Raw genomic sequence first — 23,150 nt, forward strand, 5'->3', positions numbered from 1 at the left:
GCCTCTCTCTCCATGCGTTATTTCCATACAGAACAATTTTAGGCAGCCAGTATGGGATCATTTTAGCACCATGGCCAAACAATTGTAGTTGGCAACTTTTTGATTGTAGTTACTCACTGTACCCATGTTTCATAATCATAAAGTAATGTGGATATGATGAGCATTATATATAATCTGGTTTTAGCTGTCATGGACACGGTCAATTAAGGTTCCAAATGTTTTTATTCAGGTATGTGAACATTCCGCTGACAGTAGCTATCCACTTGTCAAAGTCGTCTTCATAGCGGTTGTCATATGCTATGATAGAACTCAAGTAGCAGAAGCTCTCTACACTGTTAATGATGAGTTTAGCCTGTTTCTTGATTTTTTATGTTGCCTTTAGTTTGGTCTTTTATTCATTCAGTTTTAATCCCCATTCTGTGGCTGTTGTGCATATGTTAGCTGCAGCTTCTTAATTTATATTCCTCCGTAGACATTATTGTTGTCAGTTGTTGGCTGCATGCATGTGCTCCCCGCGTGTATGTTGTCCCAGCTCTGCGCAGATAACTGAGACACTACTCCACGATCGAGTGATTCGACATGATCACAGATCTGCTGAGCAACAAAGGCATCCGGTCAGGTTTATTTTGGGCAAGCATGGTCCTAGTATCCTGTAGATTCTACAGGACCATTAACACAGGTATGCTTGTTACAATGGTACTGGCTCAGTAAATGGCGGGACTTTCCATTCCCCACTCCGCCAGACAAAGATGCTTCCTCAGAGATCTTCTTTTATTTTGACTGATACAAACAGGTTGTGTATTGCCCCTCTGACGTGTAGTTGCCCCACCCCCTGATGTAGCAAGGTACCACCCTTTGATGTGGTATGATACCACCCATTACCTTGTACCGAATGAGTCGGTCAAAACCTTTCTATTCACACATTTCTATCCATTATAGTGTCATTTGAGGAGGTCAGTGAGCCCTTGTTATTTCTGGGGTATTAGGATGTCCTGGTACTTTTCTGGAATGTGCTTGTGCCTAGCACTTCTTTGGAATGTGTGTGTGTTATACCAGCTCTGTTCTTACCAGTTATCATGAGCCTGCCAGCATTCACAGCCTGACTTCTGCTAACTTTGCTTTATAACATATTTGACCATTACTTTAGCTCAAACCTCATACATGGCCGGTTATGCTAGCCTCATGTCTCAGGCTCTTACTTTCTACTATAATTATCATGATAATATGTCTACAATGCCAAGGTGATTCATCTTGTTATTAAGGGAATTGGATAAGAAGTTTTCTAGGTATAGAGCAAAAAGTATTGGACTGAATATGCATATATTTGACTCCAGTTTTCACTTCAAACCACTTTGTCAGCTCACTGCCATCAGAACTGCTGATTTGTATTGTATAACTTCATAAAAACATAATTAGCAAAATCAGAGTTTTCCTTTACTGCTCCAGTTATAGCAGCACCTGATGATATGTATGTGACAATGAGATAGTTGTGAAGTGTATGTGTGCACGCATGCACACTTCCTGGGCCCACATCTGAATGGCAAATTTCTGCAAATATGACATGTATGTGAAGATAAACAGCAAATTTAAATTGGGTAACTGCACAGCTAACTATCTCATTTGTGTATGTACAGGCCAAATGTTATTCCTTCACTCCTAATGTGGGAAAGTAGAGCCTGAAAAGTTGCAGAACTACTGTGATTATGGCACTCCGCGTGGGCAGACTGGAGAGATCAAATAGGGTCCATGTCCAAGCGTCCCGGAAATATATTTCTCAGCCTGGGGCTGCATCTGTAGTAGTATGGCTCCTTAGGGATGGGACTAGGACACTTTTAGTGGATCTGCAACAGATCCACTTGCCTCCAGACTGGTGGTAGTTAAGGAGACTGCTATAGTGGCGGTAGATTAGTTTCCCTCTGGCACACTGCACCCTTGGTTGTAGAATTCCATCCCTTCAATGCTGTAGAAGACCCATGAACAAAGCTTGCTACCTGGGCTTTGGCCAGTGATGGAAGATACACATACACAGATCAGAAGCTGTGTGTGCAGGGATGGATGCATTTAGTTAACATGCCATATATATGTCTGCCTTTGAAAATGTGGGCCTTGGAATTTAGTATTGTTCTGTAATGGTCCCTTGCTATGGTCTCTGATGATAATCTAACTATTTCCTGTTTTACTTTTGCCCTTACTCCCTATGAGCTTTTGCACTGAAACCACCATCCTCCTCCCATCAAAGGAAGGATGTATGGGAGTAACTTTGAAACTCATGAAGGTTGTTTCTTAGTTGGATGAAATAGTTACTTTTGAGAAAAATGAGTAGATGGGGTTTGCCTCAATTAAACATATTTCTCTCAAATAATGAGTCTTGATATCCTGTTCATCAGAGATTAATCGTGCAGGAACCTTTGTGATCTCAAATTCCTATTCATGTTATACAATTCCAGAGTTTTCACTAGTAATTTTAAATATGTTTGTACACTGGCAAATCCATTGTCCCCACTTCACCCCGGTCTGTGGCATATCAACAGTCTCCCAAGGTAGATGTGATATTACACACAATGGGATCATTAAGGCAGTGGCACAATTATACATGTAAAGGTAGCAAAATGTTCATTTAAAAAAAAAAAAAAAAAAGCCTTGATAAACAGAAACCCATTAGGATGGTGCACTAGAAGAAATGTGATCCCTGGACATTAAAGATTCCCTACCAAGAAAACTGTGTAATCCCACTTATCTCTCACACACAAAGGACTCTGTTCATTCTTGCCAGTAGCTGAGGTGTTTATACTTCTGTGTTTTTAGTCACTATGGGTTAATGCATTTTCTGATTACTTAGCTTAAAGGAATCCATGACTCCCCTAACCATGTACACTCCAAGTAGGTGATGCACTATGCATAGTTTGTGTGGATTTTTCATGGAATTTGCCTATTAAGAATAAAATATCCATCAGCTACAAGCCCATGGCATTAACGGGCTTTTCTACACAAGCTTTGTGCATTGCTATGCTGTTAATTTCACTATTTTAAAAACCTGCAGCATTATCCTAGTAATTCAATATCCAGTAGAGCATGTTGCTGAGATAAAACATTACTTTCCTTCTGGTATTGTAAAGAAGGCTAAGTTAATGTTATGGAGTGTTTTTATACTGAGGTTGGAAATGTATGAGAAGAATGTTGTAGTTCTTAAAATCTGCTATAGTTTTTAAAAAATTGGATGGCGCAATGAAGGCACAGAGCCCATATAATGCTCTAGGACTCTTGCACAGAAACTGATCATCTAATCTCCTTTTAGGTTTTACAGATCTGCCCGAAGGATATGCGAGCAGACATCTGTGTGCATCTGAACCGCAAAGTTTTCAAGGAGCACCCAGCATTCAGACTGGCTAGCGATGGGTGCCTTCGAGCCCTGGCCATGGAGTTTCAGACTGTACATTGTGCCCCGGGGGATCTGATCTACCATGCTGGCGAGAGTGTGGACAGCCTTTGCTTTGTGGTTTCAGGGTCTTTGGAAGTAATCCAGGATGATGAAGTTGTTGCTATTTTGGGTACGTCTCATAGTTTATAGTGCATGTGTGCATACCTAATATAATACTAATCTTCTACATTTCTATAGCACCTTCCATTCAAAAGTCTCAATGTGCTTTAAAACCCTTAATTAATTTAGCTTTACAATATCCTGGTGAGATATCTTTGTATTATTATCCCCCTTTAACAGATGAATAAACAAAGGCAGAGAAAAGATTGTGACTTGTTCAAGGTCACATAGGAACCTAGTACAGAACCATAAGAGCATCCTACCTGTCTCATGTGAGTCAGTTTTCAATGACCTCAGTTTTCAGTGAGGTTTGGGTTTAGAGATAATGGCAGGGTGGCTAACGGGAATGAGGCTATGGAGGTAGAAATGATCACATCTGAGGTAGACGCCAAACTCGAACAGCTTAATGGGACTAAACTGGGGGCCCTGGATAATCTCCATCCAAGAATATTAAAGGAACTGGGACATGCCCATTACCAAGGTCATTATCATAGATTTTTAATGAATCTATAAACACAGAGGTTGTACCGTATGATTGGAGACTTGCTAACATAGTTCCTATTTTTAAGAAAAGGGGGAAAAAAAGTGATCTGGGTAATTACAGGCCTGTTAATTTGACCTCAGTAGTATGCAGGGTCTTGGAAAAATTTTTTGAAAGAGGAAGTAATTAAGGACATCGAGGTTATCAGTAATTGGGACAAAATACAACATGGTTTTACAAAAGGTAGATCATACCAGACCAACCTGATCTCCTTCTTTGAGAAGATAACAGATTTCTTAGGGTATGTCTTCACTGACACGACAAATGGCCGCTGTCAGATGGATTCTTCGGGATTGATTGAGCGGAAGTGGAGACCTACTCAGTCAATCCGGAAATTGACTTAATAAATCTACCCCTGGAAAAAGAGTAATGCTGAGTCAACGGGAGGGCATTTCCCATCAGCACAGTGTAGTGGGGATGCCACGCTCATTAGAATTTAGGAAGTCGACAGGAGATACACAAGCTACTCTACTCTACGTCTGCCACCGAATTTCTCAGTAAGTGTAGACCAGGCCTGAGACAAAGGGAATGCAGTGGATCTAATTTACCTAGACTTAGTAAGGAATTTGATATGGTTCCACACAGGGAATTATTAGTTAAATTGGAAAAAGATGGGGATTAATATGAGAATTGAAAGGTGGATAAGAAACTGGTTAAAGGAGAGACTACAATGGGTCTACTGAAAGGTGAACTGTCACGCTGGAGAGAGGTTACTAGTGGAGTTCCTCAGCAATCGGTCTTGGGACTGATCTTATTTAACCTTTTTATTACTGACCTTGACAAACAAAATGGAAGTGTGCTAATAAAGTTTGCGGATGACACAAAGTTAGGAAGTATTGCTAATACAGAGAAGTACCATTGGCCTAACTCTGCACCCGTTGAAGTCAATGGGAGTTTTAATGGTGACTTCAGTGCAAGCAGAGTTAGGTCAATGCTGAATGCTTTTGAAAGTTGTACCTATAATTGTTTAAATTCAGTTGAAAAAGGTTCTGTTTTCAGTGTATCAATAACAAAATGAATATTTTTAAATTTAAAAGCAATTCTTGTGGGATGACTTAGGGGAAGGTTTACAGACAACGCCGTCTCACTTAACCTGGTATGTGTTATAGTATGCAAACCTTAATGTCATTTACAATCCCTTTTCAAGACAATAGTCTGTCTCCCAAAGTCAAAATAATCTGAAAATGTAGAGGATTTAAACTGGGAATGGCACTCTAGGTTGGAGGCATTAAAACCATACAAAGAGCTTGCAGTGATGGGAACAACATTCTGAAGTAAAGCTAGGAGAAAAGGCTGATAATCCAGTAGATGTAGCTAAATCAAGAGGTGGCTAGAGCATTGAAAAGGTGATATTTATCCCTTGAGTCTCTCTGACCTTTATGTGATAAGACACAGCCCCACAGTGGCTTAAACCAGTATCTGTCACTCATACCAGCTTTAAAAAACAAACAAAAACAAAAAATATCCACCAACCCAATAACCTTAATCTTTGAGAAAAAATATACCCAAGTCTTGTACAAGAAATTTCTACTGGCAAAATAAGGCTATGATGTGCCTGAGCAGTCTGGTATAAGTACTGTGGTCAGTTTAGTGGACTGGAGAACTTTGCTGCTAATGTTTTACACTCATTTTTGCACATGTGTAAATGAGCAAAGATGATGCAAGGCAGTGAAAAGTAACTTATTTTGTTAAAAAAGTCTATTTGGTTTTATAGAAAAGTGTGTAAGTGCTTGTAAAATATATATATAATAGTTCAGTCCTGTAAGATACTGAGCAACCTCCGCTACACCTGAAGTCACACATCCAGGCAGACATTTATTCCGTTTTCACATGCTGACTCCAGTAATTAACATGGGTAATGTGAAACAATGTCTTATGCTGAAGTATCACTTTGTATCATGCTACCCTGTTTGCCCCTTACTATATTCATCAGAAGAAAGCAGCATATCTATTATTGTGTTTAATTTAAATGAAAGCAATTGAAATAGGCCATTCAGTTGTTTTTTAAAAATTTAAACAAATTCCTTCATGTTAGCATCACTACTTATCCTTGTTTAACTTTTTACTATTGTATTTAAGAGAAGACAGCATAGATTCCTGAAGAAATGAATGTTAAGGAAACCTAAGGCCCCAATGCATTAACAACTGACGTTGCCCTTGAAGAAAAGGTTCTGGGTAAATAAATAAGGCCACTCACTCGGTGTCTAAATAAATAGAAATATTCTTTTGTGTTATCACTGTTCTCATGGGACAATAAATAGATTGAGTTCCTTGATATTCCCCTACCCCTTTAAATTAAACTTGCAGCCAGCTCCTACTCCCTGGCAGTTTGAGTGGACCCCTGTATTTTACTTGTGAGACTAATAGACTGAGGCAAAAGTCAGGAGATTTGGGTTCTGTCTTTGGCTCTGCCATGGACTAGCTGTGGGAATTGGACAGGTTGCATAGGAGCAAATTTTCTGTGTGGTTTTAACCTGAGGAACTCCTCTCCCCACTTCCAATTCAGGTTGTAGAGCCTTCCATGGAGCCTACTCCAGCACGATGGTTGGAGTAGGTTCTGCAGACTGTTACATGCCTGTTCTCCTGTGTCAGGTTGGAATAGTTCTCTGGCCCTGCCCCACTTACCCTGCACTGTCGCATCCGGTAGTATCTCCAAAAACTGAGCTCCGTGCAGCAGACGGGATATGCCCCTTCCTGTGCAGTCCTGGGACTCTCTTCCTCCAACACAGCAGAACCTCATTAATTCCATTGTCAAGAGAGGCTCCAAAGAGGCAGGTATATGATTTCCCCTTTAACCTCACTTCACTGTAGTTTTCTTATCCATAAAATCTATAAAAAAAAATTTCTATCTTACAGGACTTGTGAAGTTCTTTGACATCCTTAGATAGAAGGCACTACAGAGGGACCAAGCATTATTTATTTAAATCTAGTGCATTTCAAAAGCATATTTCACATATAAATTGTTACATGGCCTGCAAGCCTTATCTGGTGGGAGCTGAGCCTGCTAAAGGAATACAGGGTCTGGTGCTGTAAGTGTAGAAAAAAGCACCACCCGTTTTTTCCTAATTAACTTGTAGAAATCATGTACAATTTTTCTGTTATATCTGAAATGAAAGTTGGCTTGTCAGATCTTAACCCCTTCCTTTTCAGCTGAGGTTATGGCATGGCAGGCATCCAGTTAACATTGCAGGTAGAATTTCTCAAAAACAGGCTCTAACCATTGACTCAAAGAGAGAATTCCTCACTAAACAGGAATACACCACCCACCCATGAAGAGTGTGGCCTAAATTCTGTTTGGCCTGTTTTCATACTAGTCCACACGAATTATTCAAATGGGACAGATACATCTGAAGCAGGTCCAGGAAGACTGCTTTCTGTTAATATTCAGGAAACACTTTTGAATCACCCTCTTCTGGTGACTTTGTTCAGGCATTCTTTCATCCCAACCAATCAATTGAATTATGCCTGGGCTCTTTTTAAAAGATATCCTAAATATAAATGTACACGTAAACAGTAGAAGGTCCCATTCCTGTGAAAACTTAGTGCTTATGTAATTTTACACATGCGGTGTCTCATATATAGATATAACTGAAGTCAGCACAGAAAGTTTAAACAATGTGTAAGCCTTTTGCAGGATTGGGACCTCCCACTCTTTACTAGGGATATATCTACACTGCAGTGAAGTTGATTTATTTTAAATCGACTTTCACCCGCCGAATTTTATAAGTGGCAGGAGTGTGATCACACCACACTCCTTGTGTCGGGCTCTTGTATTCCCACTCGCCACGCTTGGGTCGACATTCAAAGCAGTGCACCGTGGGTAGCTATCCCATAGTGCAACTAGCTGCACAGGCTTTTGGGAAGGTTGTCATCCTCCCATGATGCAACGTGCTCCCTCCCTCTCCTTTCTCGTCCCAAACAAACTGCAAATGCTTTTTCGCACTTCTTTTCTATGCTACGCACACGCCTGCTCAGCTCTGCACTATCCTTGTGAGCATCACAAATACCTCACGACTTATCCTGCAGTATTGTCAAAGGCAAGACAGGAGTGGCAGCACGGAAAATAGCGATGTTACTGAGCCTGCCCTGTTACAAGCCATAGAATGAAACCGTTCCCATTTGCTGCAGGCTGTCATGCGTCATCTTCAGTTGGTGGTGCACCAGTTCTAGTCCCGGAAAGCAAGCACAGACTGGTGGGAATGCATCGTTATGAAGGTGTGGGATGATGAGCCAGTGGCTGCAGAATTTTTGTATGCGAAAGGCCACTTTCTTTGAGCTTTGTGCAAATCTGTCCACAGTCCTGAAGCATGTGAATACTCGCTTGAGACCAGCTCTGACAGTGGAGAAGCGAGTGGCCATCGCTCTGTGGAAGCTGACAAACCCAGACTGCTACCGGTCAGTTGGGAATCAATTCAGAGTCGGTAAATCCACCGCTGGAGCTGCTGTGATTCAAGTGTGCAGAGCCATCAATAGGCTTCTGCTAAGAAGGGTAGTGACTTTGGGAAACGTGCAGGACATAGTGGATGGATTTGCCGCAATGGGGTTCCCAAACTGAGGGGGGCAATAGATGGCACGCATATCCCTATCCTAGCACCTTGCCAGGGAGTACATAAACTGGGATACTTCTCAATAGTGTTGCAGGCCCTTGTGGATCACAAGGGATGTTTCACTGACATCAGTGTGGGGTGGTCTGGAAAGGTGCATGACACGCACATCTTTAGGAACTCTGGTCTGTTCAATAAGATGCAGGCGGGCACTTTCTTCCCTGACCAAAAAATAAATATTGGGGATGTTGAAATGCCAATAATGATCCTGGGGGATCCTGCCTACCCCTTGCTCTCTTGACTAATGAAGCCCTACACTGGGCACCTGGACAGCGAGAAGGAGTGTTTCAATAACAGGCTCAGCAAGTGCAGAATGTGCATTTGGGCGTTTAAAAGCCAAATGGAGTTGTCTACTCGCTAGGCTTCACATCAGTGAAAAGATGCATGCTGTGTGCTCCATAATCTGTGTGAAACAAAGGGTGAAAAGTTCCCCAGGGTTGGGCTGTGGAGGCTGATAGGCTGGCCACAAATTTTGAGCAGGCAGATTCCAGCGCTATGCTCAGAACCAACAGCAGAACATTTCACCTATGGGAAGCATTGAAAAACCGGTTTTGCAATGAACCGCAGTAATGTATGTCTCTGCTGTGCCTTTCTTTCCCATCCCCCACCCTTGCACCAGTGGCCCCCTCCCCTTCTTTCCCCGCCCAAGCTATGAATAAATAAAGACAGATGTTTTTTAAAGCTGCAAAGTTTTATTTGTGACCTGTTTCAGTGGGGGGAAAGGAAGATAAGTTAATATAGTAAAGTGTCAATGGGTAAGCAACTGTGGTTGTGTACAATTCTTAAAGGGGCCTTTGTGTCTTTCTGCTTGCCTCCACTGGTGTGGAATGCAGCACGTAGTGAACCCTGCTCAGCCTCCTCCCAGAGCGGTTGGGGTTGGGGGCTGATAAGAAACTGGTTGTCGATTGAGCGTTTTGGAGGGGCTGCAGAGGGAGTTTGTCCTGTCGCTGCTCTTCCTGGAGCTCTACCAGACGCCTCAGCATGTTGAACTGATCCCTCCACAATACGCAACATCTCCTGTTGCATATTATGCTCCTGTGCTGATCTTCTGTGTTCCATGTCCTTGTCTAGTTTTTCAGACAAGGACATCCTCCATGCTCTGAGCTCTGTGTCAGCAGCCGTGGAGGCGTTCATTAGTTCACTGAACATGTCATCCCGCATCTTTTTTTCTCTGCTTCCTAATCTGGAAAAGTCTCTCAATGGGAGTTCTGCAAGGTGGGCTGAAGGCCAAGATGTCGACTGTAAGAAAAGCAAAGCACAAAGTTGCCATTGTTAGCTGACCCAAAGTAGTAAAAGAAATGTTACAATGTAAAAAGAACTCCTCTTCATGTTCACAAGGCAAAGCCAGACCTGCATTCCAATCTGTATATATCGGACGGGTCGGAGTGGCATTCCAGACATGGTAAGCATGGGGCCCTTGCATCCATTATAGAGAGGTCTCATTAGCACTTAAACTCCACAATCCACACTTGAGCAAGGAGAGGGATCACTGTGCTTTCCTGTAACATCCCAAGGACTGGTTTGGGAGGAGGTGGGCAAAACAGATTAGAGGACACTGTGGGTGAAGTGTAGCAGCAGAAAACATAGGGCAACTAGTGTCCTGACCCCTAACGCCCATGGCAACAATACCATGACTAGGAATTGTCTTGTGTAGGTGCCCAGGGACACCGTCCATGGCAGGGGAATAAGATGCAGTGACTATATTGGTCGGGTATTGTAAACTTGCGCCGTCTTCCCTAGGTGACCACGTGTGATATCAGTCTCCTGAGCATAACACAGGCGGAAAGGAATGATTTACTGCAAGCATCAGGGTACAAGCCTGGCCCTTATGCTGCTATGCTGTGTTCCGCAATGATGCCTGCTCATTTAATAGTGGAGTAGTGGGGTAAAGTTTCCTACTGTGGCAGAAGAAATAAGGCTGCCCTCCCCAGAAACCTTCTGCAAAGGAGTAGGATTACCTACATGAAAGTTTCTTTGAGACATCCACGGAGGATTCTCAGAGCATACCTGTGCACATAAATAGTCTGTTACGGGGCTAACCCTCTGTTGAAGTTTTCCAATACCCAGGAAGCCCATCCCCTCAAAAACACAAACTCCTTTTAAGACGCTGGAGTGGGAACATAACCACAAAAATGAGATTTGCCCCACACACTCACTAGATGTGCCTTCCCCGGCATCTCGATCAGTTCTGCTGTCCTGTGTTAGTTGGACTGCTCTGGGGTAACAAACAGGTCCTGTCTTTCAGAGAGAATGGATACCCTGCTCTCCTGCACCTTATACTTCTCATCCTTGTCCACACAGTCCTCCTCATTCATCCTGTATGGGATTCTTTGGAAGTATTGATGCTGCATGGTAGCACAGTGGTGGGGTCACCGCTGAGAATCGCATGCAGCGCCTCATAAAAGCGGCACGTCTTTGATAACAAGCCAGAATGACTGTTCACCTCCCTAGCATTTTGATACGCTTGCCTCAGGTCTTTGATTTCAATGTGGCACTGCTGCGCTTCCCTTTTGTAGTCCTTCTCCATCATACCAAGTGATATCTTCTTGTACATATCCAAATTTCTTTTGCTGGCTCAGAGCTGAGCCAGAACAGACTCTTCTCCCCACCGTCTGATGAGATCCAAGACCTCAGGTCGACTCCATGCTGGAGCATGTTTGGGCCATGCAGTCACTATGAGCAGCTCAGCTACAAAGCTGTCTCCACGCTGACCAAACTGGAAATGGGAATTCAAAATTTCCTGGGGCTAGAGGGGGGGAGCTATTTCCTGTTTATATGGCCACGGTGCAGCAGAGTGCAAATGTCCAGAGCGGTCACAACAGAGCATTATGGGATACTGCACAGAGGCCAGTGGCATTGATTTACATTGTGCTCTACCTACACTGATGCTAATTTGACCCATGAAATTTGACTTCAGTGCTACGCCACTTGCAGAGATGGTTTTTTTAAGTCGACTTTTACCACGATTTAGGTCAGTGGAACTGATGTGCCAGTGGAGATGCATACTTTAGGGGGTCTATGTAAGTGGCATTATGTCAATCTACATTTCCCGTGTGGGCCAGGCCTAGGTGTTGAGTGACTTATGAGGCCATTAAGACTGTCACTAGAGCTGAGAGAATAACACACACAGTTTTCCGCAAACAATCATTCAAACTTAAATACAATGTGCTTCAGCTATGTTTGCTCCCCTTATGTATTTGCTTTCCATGAACATTCATGCAACACATATAGGGAGCAATAGTACTCACTGAGGGGAAAAAAAATCTATTCTGCATTGCATGAGAAACATGATTGTTGATGTATTTTTCAGCCAGGAAGCAGATGTGATTTATGTCACCAATCATAACTAAACAACACATCTTGAATTTTAAATATCAGGCATCAGATAGGAACCCAAAGAATAAATGAAATTCGTGAAAACTGTATAGGATAATTTTGACTAATGAACACATTGGAGGAAATATAATCTCCTCACATTATTCCAGGAACAAAAAAAGAGAAATTAATAAAACAAGTTTAGCAATTAGGAATACATCTTCCTTTGCAATAGAGAAATAAGTTGCATCTCTAAATTACTATGTGAATGTTGTACAGCATTATCTAAATTTAAGGCAAGCCACCCTTAATCTTCTAAAGATTTTAACTGATTTATAGCCAACATTTTCTAGCACTGAAATTATTTATCTGCAAAGAACAGCATATTAAAAGTGCTGCCGCCGATCCTTGGTATTTGGAATACTCGGTGTACTCTTGCATAATATCGCTATAAATCAGATCTACCTAGTTTCCAAATGGAAAGTGTGGTTTCAGTTCAAATTCAGAATCTCAGAACAGAGTGATTGACTTTGACTTTAAAATGGATTGATGCAAGGACTGGCGTAGGAAAAAATTACATACAAGGCAGACGAGAAGAATCGGGTGTTTTCTGTAGCCATCTAATTAACATGCATTCCCTGGTAATTAGAAGGAGAAGGAAAGGCAGATAAGGATCATTAATGTCATGCATTTAATTTCTTTGCCCCATATGCTGTAAATAGTCAAAAAATTGATGTAATTTGCAGGATTCATGGTTTATGATGGAAATTTTTGTTGCTGTTCTCCGATTGTGTATCTTATGTCTTTTACTCCGTAGAAACTTTACACTAGTAGCATTTATATAGCACAAAAATTATGTGTGACACTTCACAGAAATACAGGACAAAAGTTCCCTGGAATTAGGGAATTTACCATAAACACACTTGTTTATGGCTGATGTGGGGAAAGGGGTGAGACAGCAGGGAAGGCTGCTGTTTGTATAAGGATTGTTTTGTATGTTTAAGGGTTTTTTTTTCCTTCTTTTAAATAGGCAGGTGTGAGACCAGGTGTATGTAGGTAAGGTAAGAGTGGAGATTAGTTGGAGGGAAGGTAGCCAGGTAGCTTTTGCATATAGTATTAGGCAACTTTTTCAATGCTTAGGTCCTCTGATCTTCTTTAGGATCATCTTTTGTGTTGGAGTACAATTTAAAGCTAAATTATTCCTTTGGTTACATGTATACAGCAGCCATAGACAGTCAAGCATATGCCCTACTGAAATCAGAGGACAGAATCTGGCCAATTGTATTTTTAGGTTCTCTGCATTTTCTCTCTGGGTTTCAGCCAAATACTTTAAGTTTTCTATAGCTTTCTGTCCCTTCCACTCACACCATTACTTAGTGCCATAGGTATACTCAGTACGTTTACAGTAAACAGAAAGTGTCAGACAAATAACAATCCCTGCCTTGAAGAGTATTATAAGTGGCACAGAGAGCCCGATATTCCATTATCCAGATCCTTTTTCCAGTTGCTTAAAATTTTGCTAAGCTTTTGAGTTGAAATTTTCAGTGCTGGGTGTCTACCTGAATTTCTTTGGAAATTTTTCAGCAAAAATGGTTAAGCTCAGAACAGGATTAGAGGAAAATATGTTATTTGGCCCACGTTGTAAAACTTTTACAAATGTTTTCTTGAGGAGCTCTAGAGGCTCAGTGCAGGGAAGTGAAATTTGGCAGGGCGTTGGCTGTGATGTCAGGGACACATCTTTTGCCCTCCCCATGAAAATCTGCCCAAATTTGGCTAAGATGCAAGCCTTTGAAAAATCAGTAGAGACTTGTTAGAGTTTGGCAGCTAAAATCTCCAAAGATTCCATCAGTACAGAGCATGCTTTCTTGTTGCTGCCCATGTTACTGTGGCTTAGGGTGACTGGATGTCCCAGTTTTATAGAGACAGTTCTGATATTTGGGGCTGTGTCTTATATGGGTGCCTTTACCTCCACCCCTGTTCTGATTTTTCACACTTGCTATCAGGTCACTCTATTCTGGCTCCAATCTTTTGGTTTTTTTTGTTTCGTTTTTGGTTTTTTTTGTGCACTAGCTCAATGAGAACTAGTGAGTATGTTTCCTTAAGCTGGGAATCTCACTTTCCTGTTGCTTTGTCAGATGACAGTACTCGTGCTCTCTCTCCAGATGTAGTCTAGATATTTTCTGATTTTTATAGAAAACCACATAGGAACAAAATTACATCTTTATAAATAACTTCTATAAATAGATAATCAAATGATCAGTAGAATTCTTTGTTATAAAAGCCATTATATAGTGATGGGGTACAGAAACACCTAGATGAGAGAGAGTGAACAAGAATGCTATCTTTTTTTCTTTTAGTAGTAATAGTAAATAATAAGAAATAATATAGTCTAAATCTGACTTGCTTGACATGAAAACTGGACTAACAGGGAAAACCAAGCTTTCTGGAAAACTTGAAGGAAGGAAGCAAGCAAAACTGTCCCAGTAAAAGCTGCTAGCTGTACTGGACCCAATCTCTTATATTCAAAGGTGGGGTTGTGGATTGGGGTAGTAGAGCCCTAGGGATCAGCAAGAGCCTACATATATTTGGGAGTTGATCAGGGATAGGAAGCAGGAGGTTTGCAGAGCCTTGGGCAATGGGGCCTGAGAAATTGGTCTGGTGGATACTTATTTTAACCTGAGATCACTGGAACGGGCAATGGTCTGGGCCAGTTATTTGCTTTAACAGTTTCTAGAGTGTAGCAAAATGTTTTAGCTGTGTTTGGTAAATTCTGTGGAATATTTACCACAGTAAATTCTGATATAGCAATTCTTTATTCACGTGAGTAAATCTATTCTCATTCACACAAGTAGTCTCGTTGATTATGGTGGGCTGCGTGTCTGGTTAAGGATTGAAACTCTTAATATCTCTTTCATTTAAAGGCTCTTTTTTACAACATTTAATTGAGCAAAGTTTTTTAGTTTTGTTTTTAATTAGCTCCCCTGAAATATTCCCAAGATAAAAATAAAAGCTTTTGTAAGCATTCAGGAAACACTCAAACTACTTACACCAGGTCATTTAATAAGCAGTGAAAGAACTATGTAGCACTTCTGTAGTTCATGGATATCCCTACATTTTCAGAGATTTGCTTGGCATTTAGATACACAGCTCACACTGGCATAAAAAGAATTCCATGGATCAATGGAAGTTGTGTGTCTAAATTCTGTTTGAACCTTTTCTAGCCATTGATTCTCGTTTACTAAACTGCCTACCTTTTTCTTAACCTGAGAAGGCCGTGGAAAACAATAGAAAAGTACTGTCATTGCTCAGCCAAAGCTGTATACTACTGGCAATTACTGGATGCAGAGGATACACTGAATATGATGAGGCCATAAATGCCCTTGATGCTAATGACTAAGGCCAACATTTCCCAAATTGGATACATAAAATGAATAAAATGGGTCTAATTTTCAAAACATTCCCAGTTCCCATTGAAGTCAATTAGAGTTGTGGATGATTGGAAAAATCAGGCCACTTTTGTTTTAAGTGATTAAATTTGGAATTGAGTGCCTAACTTTTTAAGCACTCACTTTTTGGAAATTTTGGACGTCATTTTCAAATGAGGGCATGTAAGCTGAGCCCCTGCCCCCAACTCCCCAAAGATGTGCAGAAAACAACTGGGTATTTGCTTATGCCAACAGGGGAACTGTATTAATAAATACCTGCTTGTTCATCCAGCTACCTGATTCTGTGTGCAGTCCACATTTGTCCATGTGTGGGTGCAGTTTAGGTGCATTTGATCCTCAGAGTCACTGTCTAAGCTCCAAACATCTATTATGTTCTCACATTCCGTGTTTGAACTAACCTATGTTACTTGTGTGTGCATTTTCTTTTTTCTTATTTTTGTCTTAGCAAAAGACACTAATGGCTAAGTCCCTGATTTGTACAGTTCAGCGGCATTAAAATACTTACAGCATTAGGGCCCGCACTGATTGAATCCCCATTGGGATTGATGGGTTAATAGGAATTGATGCCTGGTCTCAAGTGTGGAAGTGTGTATAGCTCTACAAATGCACTTTGTTTCCCCATAAAGGAATTGCCTATGCATGTCTTAGATTTCAAATAGGAAAGTATAATGCTACTATAGAGACTTGTAGTTCAATGGGTAGGTATTGTGCTTTTTGCGTTATCTGTGCGTGCTACATACAAATGTTAGTTGGGGTATGAATTGTTTGCATTCTGTGAAAAGATCAGGAAATGATGAAGCTTCATGGCAGAGTGATTAATGCAACCTCATAATTCAGTAAGACAACATGCGTTTCCCTTTGTGTGTTCTTCTCTTACTCAGTTCCTGGCAGGTTTGTTTGAAATGTGCCAATGTAAAGACACATTTTAGAACATTTACATTTTTTGTCTGGCTGTAAGGTTTGGAATAGATTTGCTGACTCATGCAATTGGCAGGTGCTTGAGAAATAGTATACAAATATTATTGAAACACCATGTGTGTGTTACTCTCAAATTAAATGTATTTAAGCAGTATCTGTTGTAAACAAGAAAATAAACAGAAGGACAGATACTAACTTTTCCTAAGTTATACAGTCTGTGCCGTTGGATCCCTGAGAGGGATTTGCCCTAAGAATGCAAGTGATGATCCCATTGCTTGCTTCGTTCCCCTAAGTTCAACTGGCAGGGAACAGCTTGGACCGTAGGGGCCCCAGCAGGGGGACCATATAGACTTTTGTTGAGTGACTGCACTGCAAATTAAGGGGGGGGGGGAGTATGGGATGTGTTGTCTGGCTTGCTGGAGGAAGGTGTGCACCTTTTTAAGGGATAGAGAGGCATGGAGTGAGTTTGCAGCAGCCACAGAGCAGGTCAGCGTGGGGATGCTGACGCATCCGCCCAGGTAACCAGAAGAAATGGGGGAAGTTATAGAAGTAGATGCCAAGCAAGAGAAACCCTCCTCCCCAACCTAACCTGTCTCTGGCCCCTCCTTGGACTGTGCCAGCCAATTCTGAGGCAGATCTGGTTGCCTACAACCCCAGGAATGAAGAGAGTTTGAGGGCACTTGGCACTGCTGCAGTCCTCCTCAGGATATACTGGAGATATGTGCTGGAGATACTTCCCCAGTGTTACTGTTGAAGAGATTTTTATTTTTAAATCAAGCATATGAGACATAGCTGAAAGTAGTTATAATTGATATCATAACAGACAGCAAAATTGCACCTGTTATTTGATTGAGCCATGGTCTGACTGGGATCCAGGAAGCGCTGATATTTGATTCCGCCTCCAGTACCGAGACCCTTGATAGCCTTGAGCAAGTCTCATAAATACCCTGTCTCAGTTTTCCCACCTGTAACATGGGTTAATTATATTTGCCTGTGGTATATATTCTGGGTATGCTGACCCTTTAAGGTAAGCTAAAGGCCCTGCACAGCCTTGTTTTCAATTCAGCCCAGAACCAAGGCGTTCTGTGACTTTTAGGCCAGAGCCATAAGCCTCCCAAGAAGGAATGAGGGCTATATATGAGCTCCTTTTTCACAGTGCAAGAAGAGAGCTGAAAGGAACAGGTGGTGGGTCTCTTCTGGTCTGGGTGGCTGTTGGAGGAACTGCACAGAGCTGTCTGGCTGGAGAAGAAAAGTCATGGGTGGTGGTGGTTTTTCTATTTTGAAGTTGCTAATGGCAACAAGGTTCTGGAGAGAGCAGAATCCTAGGAGGAAGCACAGAAAGTAATCCTAGGCAAAAAGGCAATCCTTAGAGAACAGGACCAGGCACTTGCTGCTTTTTCTTGGGGTCTGGGGCCAGAGCTTCCTGCAGAGGATGTGGGGGAAAAGACCCTCATCTCTTGGACTCAGATCACAGGAGGGAGGAGCTGGACTTTTGTCACCCCAGAGGGGGTGTAGCTTTGATTTAGCCAGAAGGCTAAATTAATGCATTGAAGAGGGAAACGGAGCCAGTGGCCACATATTAGCAAGAAGGAGGCAAGCCACGGCTGCAGCACCACACACTTTGACAATGGAAAAATCACAGTATAGATCCTATATATTGTTGCTGTTACTGCTATCAGAGCTGAAGGAACATAACATAATGGAAGAAATTGTCAGAATGAGTCAGTATATAACCAAAGATGAATTTAAGACTTTGTATCGCTGTAGTTTGTAAATGGATATGAATTAGCAACCCAGGTTTGGCTGCTTTATTTACCATCACTGGGGATAGATTCTGTTTGTATATAGGATGTACATTTATTTACTTTATTTAAGATAACCTGTTGGATGGGAGAAAAGTGAAGTTTGCATGTCCTCAGAATTCAAGTTTTTATTATTTACAAAGCTATAACCCTGAGGAGGAGACTACTTTCTCTCAAAATATCACGTGAGCTTGATGTGTCACATTGTTTCAGAAGGACATTAAATGGTCCATTTACTTTGGGTGGAGAAATTCCTGCTGATTTAATTTGATCTAATTGCAATCTTAAAGGACACAAACAGAATTGTTCTTATAATGTTCCTTTGAAATTGCTTTAATTTACTCATTTAGCCATAACCCATTTGTTCAGATGTAGGCACAGAAGATTCTGATCTCAGTGGGACAGATTCCTCTCATGGCACAAGGTGTTTACACTGAGGGCCAACTGGCTATCCCCGAGGGGTAATCTACCTTGAGGAAAGGGGAAGTGGCAATGCAGGATTTCCATCAGGGAGAGGCAGCTTTAAAATCTGTTGGGAAGCCCACCAGCATTGTCTCCCATCTTGCACATTACATGGAAGTTGCAGCTTCCAACCTATCTGGCTTCACGCCATGGCCAGCCCCTGTACTGTGTTGAGTGGCTCACTCTCATGGATGGAATGGGGTGTGCAGATAGTTTGTGCTGCTGTACCCTTTCCATCACGGGAACATAGTATTCCACTGCCAACAGCTGAATCTGGAACAGTGACTGGGTTAGGCCTGGTCAACATTAGAATGTTGCACTGTCATAGATACATCAACTAGTAATATAAACTGCTGGTGTAAACTGTCTCTATTGGGAGGACTTCTGAATATATTTATATGGGCAAACCCTTTCTAGTGTAGATAAGGCCTTACTCTGATTTATACTGATAAACATGAAAATGGAATTAGAGTTGCATTAAAATATACCGAGAACAAAAGCAAGTAGCCATCAAAATAAGTATTTAAAACATTTTAGGAAGCACAGATAACTTTTCAAAAGTACCTAAGTGACCAAAGAGCCTAAGTCCCTTTTGAAAATGGGTTTTAGGCTTCTAACTTTTGTAATTGTTACCCCATATCTCTTCTTCATTCTTCATCTGAGTTTAAAATGTTTATTTCCTTCCATGTTATATGATTTTGAATGAAAACTATCTGTCTTCTAAGTATCAAGAAATAAATTGTGTATGCTGGATTTAGATTAGCAGGGTTTCCTGCATCTCATAACAAAGTAATTAATGTCACTGCACTGCTGTGAAATGTGATGGCACTTTATAACTTGAACAATAAGTGAACATCATAAGTTCAAATTCATTGTTGTTTATTTTGAAAGCAGAATGATTAATTAAAACCAAGTTTCATCTCTTGCTATTGATATTGAATGCCATTTTTGTAAGTGGATCTGTTCAGAATTGCAGGCCGCTCCCAATTGTCTCTTGCCAGATTGCCAACTGTGATGCAGACAGTTCAGACTAGCTTATGGTTTCCATAATTGTGTATTCAGTGAACTTCACTGAGGGAAAGATCTGATTGGTCTTTTGTTTGGGATGTGTCATAGAAAAGAGTCTAATGTAAAAACTAATACACATCATGAGGCTGATCCTGCTTTTGTTGTCTTAGTGGGAGCAGGAGCTGGCATTTTATATGTAGGTTTTGCTTTTCTAATGGAAGATGGAATGAAAGAGGGCAGCCATTACTCATTAGTCACATGCTTAAGATACCTAGGAAAAAACGCTAAGAGTTGGTATCAGGAGCCTCTGTATTGGTTTGAGGGTTTGTCTGGAAATCAACTGTTTGTCTTTAATTTCTGGTAGAGCATGAAATACAGAAGTAATCTGTCACAAAAATATCCCTTCCTTGCTTAAGACTGCAGATTGTTTAAAAGGAGAGCTGTGCATAATGTGTTGGTATTACACCATTTCAATTGACAAATTGCTCCTTGGAGCCCCTGGAGAGAAAGGGTCTTACTACAAAGACAAGCCAGGTTCACAAATCTCAGCCAGTTCTTTTAGGAAGTTGGGCTGAATTTTTTGACACCTGAAACCAGATGAGTATCATGTTGATTTGTTTCATAACAAAATGTATGCAACTCTACTTAAAATACCCCCTGGTCCTGCGGATGTGCTGAGGTGCCAGATTCACACCATTAATTGTGGAAATATTCTCTTAAGAGTGACTGTACTGCTGCAAACAGCACACTACTGCAGGGCTGACAAGTGTTCTAGTTACACACGAGAGATAAGGTGGGTGAGGTAATGTTTTTTATTGGACCAGCTTCTGTTGTGAGAAAGACAAGCTTTTGAGCCGCACAGAGCTCCTCTTCTTGGAAGCTGGTCTCTCTCACCAACAGAAGTTGGTCCAATAAAATATATTACCTCACCCACCTTGTCTCTCTCATATCCTGGGATTGACACAGCTATAATAGTTACCCATGGGCAGTTTCTAGTCAGACATGGGCAAAAGTATTGATCAATGATGTACAAATACAGTATCCAAAATGTGAAGGTGTGCTACTCCATGCCCAAATGTTGTAAGTGTCGAGGGACCTGCAAATTCTATACACTTGGCATCTTTTAAGATTTGGCTTACAGTTAGATGGGTGTGTCAGATATCAAATAGCAGTCTGTACATACTGCTGATCACCATACTTGAATATTTCCAAATATAAGTGGTTGAAAATGGTCAGTATATTTTGGGGATACTTTCAAAAATAGTTTTTTATGTTTTGACAAAAATAACCCCCACATTTAATTTGCTTTTTTTCCCACCCTTTTTTCAGTGGCCAGAAGAAAAAAAAGGAGAAGAAAAGGAAATAGAATGGCCAAAGGGGGAAGGAGGGAAACACTGAAAAAAACCTTCCCATTGATGTCATGCAGGCCAATGTCTGAAAACACATATACAGACACATGTACGTGTGTACATATCTCATATTGTATATTCACTTACCAGCAGGAAAGATACCCCTGAATCTTATTCGGAGGCTTCCTTGCTGAGGCCGAGTTACAAAGCCCATTGAAGTCAATGAAAAGTCTCCCTTTGACTTCAGTCGGGTTTGCCTAAGCTGGAGTCTGTAGTATGTTTTGATTAAAAATAAATAAATATCAGTACAGCACATCCAATAACATGGGAATTGAGCTGGATTATCAGACACTGCTCCATTTAGGCAAATGCAAACAATTCTGGGTACAGCTGTGGGCCTGCAATTTTGATCACTTACATGCCTAATTCTGATTTTTTGGCTCAAGTAGACCTTGTCCACACTTAAAGTTGTGCCACTTTAAACGTGCTGATACAGTTAAAATGGCAAAAACTGCTAGTGTAGACATAGTTATGTTGATATAAAAATGCTTGTTCTGCTATAGCTTATTCCAGCTCAGCAAAGTGAAATAAGCTATACTGGTATAATTGTATCTCCACTTGGGCTTATGCCAGCATAGCTATGTTGACTCCCTCTCCCAAAATCGCATCCCTAACCAACATAGCTATTCCAGTAAAACCTTTGTATGTAGACTAAGGCCTGATCCTGTGAGATGCAAAGTGCATTTCTAATGATTTCTCAGCTTTAATGTTGCATGAAACTGAGTCCTCAAAAATGTGGTAATTCCCAAAGATAAGGCTTTTAATTACCAACATAAACTCAGCCAGTATTTATAGTATTTTTATAGCAACTGTGTAGAAAAAACAACAACATAGGAACAAATTGCAACTTCTTGTATTGCAAACTGAAACTCTCAGTGGAAATGGTGATTTTGCCACAGTGATCTGAGTCATGAGATGTATTCTGTTCTCTCTCTCTTAGAGGTAAACAAATGAATTATAATAGCAACAAAAATTCTTAATATTATAGGATGCTAGCTCAGAGCAGTGCTTTAGAGCAATAGTGCACAATTTTCTCTGTCCAGGATATTTTTTTAGTAGAGAAAAGCTAATTGATGATGCAGATCACAAAATATTCTTATGAAAGTAAGTGGTACTAAACACATATATTGAAGAAAACACTGCATACCACAAGACATAGTGCTATATATAGTACCTTTATTAGGTTATGTCAGGAATATAATTATACAAATGACATTTATTTGTTTTTTAAAGTACAAACTATACCCTTTATGGCTTGATCTGCAATGGGTTTATGGAGCATACATAACAGATTTTAGACTTATGTAATATCTAAGTACTTTATAATTATCCTTTTATTACTTGAATAGCCTTACGTCAGTTTGTTCATGAATATGTGGGACCAGGAATATATACCGGGTTCATTTCTACACACCACTTCGAGTGCAGCCAGTTCTGGTGTGGAAAGAATCAGCTGTTTAACAAGGCACAGCATCTCTGCACATAACAATTTAGGACAGGAAGTAAAGCCAAATGTTAATGCTTTGCATTAAGCGTTCAGGAAAAGAAACACACAAAAAGGAAGCTCCATGAGAGTTTCACGAGAGTACACACTGTTATTAAAAACACGGTTAGTACCAACTTCATGTGTTAACAAAACCGAGCATCATAATAAGCAGTTGAGAGTGCAAATATGTAAATCACTTGCCGGTAATTGTACTTAACCCAACACTTTCAGAAGCTGAAGATACTTTAGCGTAAATATTTGAAACTACAGGGGAAACACTATCCTACCTGAAATTTGGGCTGACAGTGAAGCTAAAACCTTGACTCCTGTGCACAATGTCAGGGAATCTGTGCTGGCTATAAGTGGTCAACATCACTATTTCACTGTGTGCCTACTCCAGGAGACATTATCTTCACCAGTCCAGTTCCTGCCCTAGCTAACCACATGCCAGGATATTGATTGAGTACTGATTCAAGAGATGTGCAACCTACTCAGTCAAGGGAACCAATTCCTGCAGCACTCGGGGGTTATCCAGAAAGGTTTCCAGCAAGCAAAGCACTTAAGCACATGCATAACTCTAAGCACATGGCTAGACCTATCAACTCCAATGAAATGTTGAAG

At 41.0% G+C, this 23,150-nt stretch overlaps 1 protein-coding gene across 1 annotated transcript in view; it reads left to right on the forward strand.

Annotated features, from left to right (window-relative positions):
• The window catches only part of KCNH1 (potassium voltage-gated channel subfamily H member 1), a 284,487-nt gene that overhangs the window by 151,057 nt on the left and 110,280 nt on the right, over nt 1–23,150 (forward strand). Inside the window, exon 9 of the mRNA XM_067565018.1 lies at nt 3,296–3,548. Coding sequence (XP_067421119.1) covers nt 3,296–3,548 — 253 coding nt within the window. The remainder of the gene's footprint in view (nt 1–3,295; nt 3,549–23,150) is intronic.

This window comes from Emydura macquarii, unplaced genomic scaffold (assembly GCF_026122565.2).
Source record: "Emydura macquarii macquarii isolate MOO-44397 ecotype Brisbane River unplaced genomic scaffold, CSIRO-AGI_Emac_v2 contig_2676, whole genome shotgun sequence".
Lineage (NCBI taxonomy): Eukaryota > Metazoa > Chordata > Testudines > Chelidae > Emydura > Emydura macquarii.